Source organism: Hordeum vulgare, chromosome 6H (assembly GCF_904849725.1).
Source record: "Hordeum vulgare subsp. vulgare chromosome 6H, MorexV3_pseudomolecules_assembly, whole genome shotgun sequence".
Classification (NCBI taxonomy): domain Eukaryota; kingdom Viridiplantae; phylum Streptophyta; class Magnoliopsida; order Poales; family Poaceae; genus Hordeum; species Hordeum vulgare.
In genome coordinates this window covers 495380778-495388967 of record NC_058523.1, presented here as the reverse complement: position 1 = coordinate 495388967, position 8190 = coordinate 495380778, and the positions used below count along the sequence as shown (strand labels likewise).

Below are 8190 nucleotides of genomic sequence, written 5' to 3'. Positions count from 1 at the left end.
TATGATGTGGGGACGAAGTTGTGAGAAGAGAATGACGTGGGGGTACAAATCCAACAGCTACAGATGGACAAATTAAATGACCGACGCTCGACCGATCGCTCCCTTATCCCGGTCGATGTCTAGGAGCATCTACAACCGGCCCCCCGTATCCTTCCCAAAATGTCCAAACAGTCTCACAGGTCACTATCTAGACAACAAATTGACACCCAGCAGGACCTTGCATAGTCAGCTTAAAGTCTCAGTGCGACCCTCCTCATACTCAACCCATATGTGTGGCGGATTGGATTTGGCTAATGATGGCCTGTCAACCTCACAAATATGCGTTCCTATCCGCATCTCGGACCAAATCTTTGTCACTTCACTTCTAGTCCATGCCACTTTGCCCCCAAGCTCCTCTTCGGCGATCTTCGGCCTTCTTTAACAAGACCAACATCAAATCCTAGTTCAACAACTCTAGATCCGTCGACTGAAACCTTGTCCCATCCGGGGACGAGAAGGAGTTAGCCTTCTGGATGGCTCCGTGCCGGTCCCGGGAGGAAACCCTAGTTCTGCAAGCAGAGTTGCTCTTACACGAGTCCATTGCGTCCACACAAGTGACGCCAAGAACCGACGCTTCCCGACGGCTTGATGCACGTGACCATGGTGAAGTCAAAGGTGACGACTATCAATTGAATGTATCGTCATGCCCAATCGATGACCGTTTTCTCGCGACGCAACCCCTGCGACATCCTTGTTCTCGTGACATTAGGCTTAAAGTCCGACGTCAACACCATCAGATGACACAATCACGACCACGGATACAATGAGGATTCACGTGCTCGTTGTGCGAGGGGGAGGGCAAGAGCGGCCGTGAAGGCCAAGACCCTGTTTGGTATCCCGTCGTTTCCCAACTCCGCTCTCGAAGCTGGTGTAGCTGCAGCTGAAAAAGACGGAGCTGCAGTTTTCCAGCTTTATGGATTCCGAAAGCTGGAGGATTACCGAACAGGGTTCAAGCTATACGCTAGGTTTATCGAGGATGCGACATATGTTACATGACAGAGTATATGGATTTGAGGATTTACCGTCACTATTAGGCAATTTTGAAGAGTGACTGTTCACTAGCAGCGGACGCGTCTGGAAGTTTGAGGTATTCTTGCACGAGGAATTCTACATCCAGTTGGAGACGCTCTACGCAGGAATCGGCCAGAAAAACTCGCCCGAAGCGTCGTCCATTCCTGCGAGCACGGAAAGTCGATGGCGGAAGCTTCTAGAACCTCGGAGGCGCGCCGCGACGCCGTGTTCGGGCGGTGGGTGATTTTCTCGCCGGCGCGCTCCCGCCGCCCCACCGACCTCAAGTCCCACGGCCCGGCGAACCCTAGCCCGGGCCCCGACGATGGCGCCCCCAAGCCGTCCTGCCCCTTCTGCCTCGGCCGCGAGTCCGAGTGCGCGCCGGAGATATTCCGCGTGCCGGCTCCCGACGCGTCGCCGTCGTGGCAGATCCGCGTGATCGAGAACCTTTTCCCAGCGCTGCGGCGCGAGGCGGAGCCGCCCGCACCGGAGGACGAGGAGCCCGTCGGCGCGGGGGAATGCGCCGTGAGGGGGTTCGGGTTCCATGACGTGGTCATCGAGACGCCGCACCATGAAGTGCGGCTCTGGGATCTGGACGCGGAGGGTGTCGGCGGCGTCCTGCTTGCGTACGCGCGTCGGGTGCAGCAGCTGGCTGAGCACCCAGCGGTGAAGTACGTTCAGGTACTTCTCTTTTTTAAGTTCAGCCCTTCTTCTTAGATATCTGGGTGTATCTCATTTGATAATTGGTGAAACTTCGTAGTGTAAAATGCCATCTCTACAGGCCTTAGAGGAATGGCAAACAAACAATGCGATGTCTTTAGAAGGTGCTCCTAGCCCCTTGGCAGTTGCTACCTAGAAGTTAGTAGAACAAAAACAAAATGTTACATGACAAAGGATGTCAAGAAAACTTATAGTTGTAATAGTTTAGGGGACGAACCAAACGATTTAGGAGTTGGTTTGAAATCAAACCGATGCAATAGTTGACAACTAAAAGTAGACTTCAATAGATATTATGGCCAACTTAGATATTTGTGCAGTCCTACGGTTTCTTGTTTGTTCTCCGTACAATGTACCAATGTTTTCGGAGTAAACATACATTATTATGGCCAAAACGGTACGTGATAATTCCTGTGTCATTTGATCTGTTGTGTTTCATGGACGGTGCATACATGTGCCTTTTGGCAGCGTAGTTCAAATGCTAATAGATTGTTTTGTATTCAGGGGGGCTTTCTGTGGGCCTGATGTTTATGTTAAAACCTTTTTGGTATTATTATTACAGAAATGGATAACAGCCATGCCCTTTCTAACTGGAATCCGAACAACAAATTTCCAATTCTCTCTGTTCTGTTCTGTTTTCTTTTCTTTATGCATTTGCATAAGATTAGACCATGTTTTTTTAGGAACCAGCAGGAGCACTGCCTTTTCATATAGAAGAAGAAAGAAGGTAACCCATGTACAAAGTGGCGTGACATGTTTTTGAGGGTAACGTGCCGAAACCCCAAATAAGGAAAAAAACTCGACTAGCCTATGCCCTCACTTGGCGGTTGCCTGGCAAACACGATTTCCTGTTGCTTTACACTATTATGGCCAAAACGGTATGTGATAATTCCTGTGTCATCTGATCTGTTGTGTTTCACGGATGGTGCATACATGTGCCTTTTGGGCTTTGGCAGCACAGTTCAAATGTTAATATCCGGGTATGTATGCTTAGCTTGGAGGTTATGCTTTAGATTGTTTTGTATTCAGGGGGACTTTCTGTGGGACTGATGTTTATGTCAAAACCTTTTTGGTATTATTACAGAAATGGACAACAGTCATGCACTTTCTAAATGGATACTAAACAACAAATTTCCAATCCTCTCTGTTCTGTTTTCTTTTCTTTATGCATTTGCATAAGATTAGACACTTTTTTTGGAACCAGCAGGAGCACTACCTTTTCATATGGAAGAAGAAAGAGGGTAACCCATGTACAAAGAGGTTTGACACTTTTTTGAGGGGGACATGCCAAAACCCCCAAATAAGGAAAAACTCGACTAGCCTATGCCGTCATTTGGCGGTTGCCTGGTAAACGCCATTTCTCGCTGCTTAACGTTCCCCGAAAGCCAGAGATGCCACCTCAAGGTGGGTTAGGCGTGTGCCATTGAAGATACAACGGTTCCTCTCCTTCCACAGGTCCAAATAGTCTAGAGAAGGTGCCCACTGCGGTGGCACTGCGATTCCTTGGACTCTTGAAAGCATGCAATCCCACCAGTCGGAGACGCCCCTAGGGTTCGGGAGAGTTAGGGTAGTCGTGGTTGCCTCCCCAGACCAGGACTCAATATGATCCCAGGCCCACGACCACAAAAGGACAATCCTTGCAAAGGTGGGCCGCAATCTCCGGGGCCTCAAGGCAAAGCTGACAATGGGGGCCGTGAGGCCATCCCTTCACCGCCACCATGTTGGCCATGAGAATCTTGCCATGGAGCCAGCCAGGAGAAGAGTTTGCATTTTGGCTCAGCATGGGCGGACCAGATCTTCTCCATCTCGAACTTTGGGTGGAAGCCATGGATTCGCCCTATATAGGCTGAGGCTGCGGTGTAGGTTCCGGAGCTGTTCAGGTTCCATATGATGGGAGTCTTATCGTTCCGGGATGAGCTCGATCTGCTGGATCCACCCCAAAGGCACAAAACTCGCCAAGCTAAACCATTGTAGTAATGCCGGCGATGTTTCGGTCCTTCTCTTTCTGCACAGATCTATTCTTTCTAGTAGCAATCTTGAAAAGGCAGGCATCACATGCTTCAGTTGCCCATGGCCGCTCGAATTATCGTGCCAGAATAAAGCTCTCTGCCCATTTCCGAAGGTGATGGTTGTAGAAGCTCGGAAGAGATCCATATCCACCTTGTTGCAGGGGAGTAGCCCACCCGTGGGCGGTCGGGGTCGGTCCATTGCAACCAAGACCATCGCAAACGCAAGGCCCTGCCAAATCTGTCCATGTCGCCAATACCCAGACCATCCAGGCCCCTTGGCCCACACAGTTTTCCACCCAGCCTCTGAATGTCATCACTGTCAACGCCATGCCAGACGAAATTACACGTGTTGATTGACAAATAGTGAAAACTGCACTATTTTCAATCAACATGTCTAATCAGCCCCTTTTGTCAAATAGTGCAGTTTTTTACTCAGTGTGTTGCTCTCATGCTCAGCTCTCTTTATTGCACTGCCACACAACATATCTGTGCTTGTAGGAACCCCTTAGCTGATTTGAGGAAATGGCAATTACTGGTAAGGTAATTTCAATACTTCAGTGGCTTGTTTCAACTCTTTGATCACACTCTTACACTAGCTAATTACTTGTGTGTTGCTATGGAAGTTAAATGCTCATGCATTAGTATTGAAGTTTTTATATTGCATAAGTTGTTTAAACGCTTCATTATAGTCCCTAACACTGTGCATATAAAAATATAATTTATTTGTATGCAATTATTTATATATATTATGCATGTGTCATTTTCTTTTTGTGCATCTCTTTTTCTGAAACACATATAAATGCATGTTATTGTGTATTAAAAGACAAATGCCGAGAAGGTGCAAAGTTAACACACCATCAATGGTGGCTGTCACCCATAAATGCAAACTATAATTGGGGCACATGTGTAGTTGGATGAATTTTTCCTTGCTTTCGATACTTAAAACGAGGACGAATGTGCTAGAACTCTTACCTTCACTTCTCAAATATTCTTGGCTTTTTGTAAGAATTTAATGGTTCATATTCTGTACTGTGTCGCTTGAACTCAAATACGAATGAAACCTGCTTATTAATTATATAAATGTCACACCGGCACCCTGACTAGTGTTGGACCTGGCATGTGTATGGGCTGTAGCCCGTGAGGCTGGTGCTGTATGCCTATGCCCTGTGCTGTGTGGAGGATGTATCTAACACTGAAGTCTGAACCCCTGTATTGGTCGAGGCATGTAATGAGTATGATCTGATCTCTCACGTCTCTGCTTCTTCTTCTCACCTACTTTCTCCCAAGACTCATCTCATCCCCTTCCCCAACTTACCCAATCCCCTTGTGCGATCCCAATCCAACAATTGGGTTTGTAACATTTATGTTAGTCCTGAGGTACTTCCAACTCTTGCTCATGCATCGGTACTTCAAAAACATCTCGTCGAGAAATTGGATCTTTTGCCCCACTTTACTTCTCAATTTGATAATTTGCCCTCCCCCCTGAGACTGCCGGGTGGGGCCGGGGCCACTGGTCATTGAGATAACACTGGGGCAAATCATCCAACCCCTTGTAAAGTGGGGCAAATCATCCAATCCCCCGTTTTTGTTCTCAAATTCATATTTCATTGTCCTCATTTCTCTTGCTGGTGCTGCTGTGGTACTGTAGAAGTTACGAGCATGTAAGAGCCCTTCCATGTATCATTAGCTACTTGAGTTACTTTCTTCACTGTAGCTTGATCAGGTAGTTGCTAAATTCCTCTTGATGTGCTGAAAATCTCCGTTGTTTTGATATTGCATAGGTGTTCAAAAACCAAGGGGCATCTGCCGGAGCTTCAATGGCACACTCACACAGCCAGATGTTGGGAACTCCTTTTGTCCCTCCATCTGTTAACTCCCGGCTTAACTGCATGAAGGAGGTTTTCGAGAGTTCAGGAAAGTGCAGCCTCTGTGCAATTCAGTCCAAGGATATCTTGGTTAGTGAGACACACAATTTCTCTGCAATTGTCCCTTTTGCAGCTTCTTATCCATTTGAGATATGGATTATTCCTCGGCAACATAGCTCCTACTTCCATGAAACAGATCAGGATAAGGTATAAATTGCTCCTGAATCTGTTTGTTCTTCCATTGTTGTATAAACCATACTAGTTCAAATCACATTTGTCTGCAGAAATGCAAGTGTAATAGCCTGAAGTGCGGATATAAACTTCATAGAATACGCGGCTTCTCCTGCCACCTGGCTGTGCTCATTGCCCTTTTTATTGCATTTAATGATTGCTATGTTGTCCACAGGTATTGGATCTTGCAGGTCTGTTGAAAAGCATGCTTCAAAAGTTGTGTAAGCAACTCAATGATCCCCCATTCAACTATATGATCCACAGCGCACCATTTGGACTCTCCTCATCTTGTCTACCTTACACACATTGGTTCCTCCAAATAGTGCCACAGTTGAGTGTAATCGGTGGATTTGAGATGGGAAGCGGGTGCCACATAAACCCAGTTTTCCCTGAAGACGCTGCAAAAATTCTGAGGGAAATCGACAGCTCGGTATAGTTCGGTACTTACATGTGATTTGTTTCTCAGTCAGTTTGTACATCGCTAATAATCCGAGTCGACGGTCAACTTCACGTACTGCTGAGAATTTGATCAAACTTGGAAGGTTTAACCTTACTAATGTTATTCTGTTACCTGGAAGGATGCTCTTGAACTCAAGTTGGCTGAGCCTCTTACCGAATTGGTTGTCACAGCATAGCTATGATTCAGTGTACAACTATAAATTACCCAAGATGTAATAGACTATTGGATCTATTCGCTCTTTCACATGTAATAGACGCATCTCCTGGAGGCAAAATTTTGTGTTTTGACCTTTTTACGTAAGTTCAGCCGAATCTGACCCCGGCTGAAAAACAAATTCGTACCTGATCCTTTTGCTACTGCCGGAGTCTTTGACGGTAAGGTATAATTACCTACCGTCAAGGCCCCTGGTGGTAGGGTTGCACATCTACCGTAAAAAAAAAATCTAAGTCGAAGATCGTGAGTGCCTACCGTCGGATCCCTTGGCGGTAGGATCATGTGCGCTACCGCTAGCCTCTCTGACGGTAGGTTATTTTCCTACCGTCAGGGGCATTGGCGGTAGGTCGTTATATCTTACCGCCAAGGACTTCGCCGGTAGCAAAAGGATCAGATCCGAATTTTTCCCCAGCCGAAGTCAAATTTGGCTGAACTTACGTAAAAAGGTTAAAACAGTGAAATTTGCCTCACCTGGACGCAGGATATAGCAAACATTCCTGATTGGAGATAGAAGAATACCACTCTCTTATAGTTGGGCAATATAGGCAATGATGTGCTATTTGCCACTTTGCGAGGACAGTTCATATTGTAAGTGATAATGCAATCCACTCAACTACAATTGCATTTATTGCGCTTCACAAACCAATTCGTAATAGTTCATCAAAGATAGTAAGCCAATATCTTCTAATGTCAGCAACTATCATGCCGAAAAAGCAAGTCGTTTGCAAATTTGTTTCAATGAATATGATCTTGGGTACAGTCATCCGATAGGCACGTATCACCGGTATAAACCCAAACGACTCGATCTATTTAGCCTTTTACTTGGCCCACTTCTACAACAAGTAGAAAGACACCAGACTGAGCTTAGGACTATCGGCTGTAATGCGTAGAGTGATCAAGGTGTAGCACTTGTATTGTCGAACCAGAGTTTTTTGAGAAAACAACATGCCATCCCATTGATTTCCATTAAAGAAACCACTATAGTCTACAAAGTTCGGTACTGAGTCAGAGGTTATGCAAAAGTATTGTTTCCTCCTTTGTCCACCCACAAAGTTCGGCTCGTACAACCACGTCTGGCCTCTGTTATGCAAATGACTGCCTGCATGGTCGTCCCTCCAGCTGGCTATTACTCCCTCTGTATCTAAATACTACTCCCTTCATTTCCAAATATAAGTCTTTTTAAAGATTTTATTAAAACACTACATACGGAGTAAAATGAGTGAACCTATATTTTAAAATAAGTCTATATACATTCGAATGTAGTCTCTTAGTGAAACCTCTAGAAATACTTATATTTAGGAACAGAAAAAGTATAGTTTTTCTAACTATAAGTATTTAGATACAAAGAAAATATAAAACAATTTCTTGACCGCGTGTCTAACTCCTGCCCCCTTTGCATTCCTCTATTTCTCTCGAGTAAATTGTCAAAAACTACCACAATTCGCGCGACCGTGTTCAGTAGCTACCACAATACGATTTTATACGAAAAACTACCAAAATCTTCCTAATCAATAGCAAAAAATTATCAAAAGTTTTAACAACCCGATTTATCTCTTTTAACCGTTTTTCTGGCAAGGCAGGCCCACCAGTCAGGTGCCAGCATGGCCACCTTTGACGCCCCCGCACAGACGCCCGTTAACGGCGCCCG

General features: G+C 45.7%; 1 protein-coding gene across 1 annotated transcript; it reads left to right on the top strand.

The window, feature by feature from the left end:
• The first annotated feature begins 1161 nt into the window (after positions 1-1161).
• LOC123402665 (ADP-glucose phosphorylase) lies at positions 1162-6603 on the top strand. Its single transcript, XM_045096602.1, has 3 exons — positions 1162-1728; positions 5555-5845; positions 6045-6603. Exons 1-3 carry the CDS (start codon positions 1234-1236, stop codon positions 6303-6305), a joined length of 1047 nt encoding a protein of 348 aa, XP_044952537.1. The 5' UTR covers positions 1162-1233; the 3' UTR covers positions 6306-6603.
• Positions 6604-8190: the final 1587 nt, after the last annotated feature.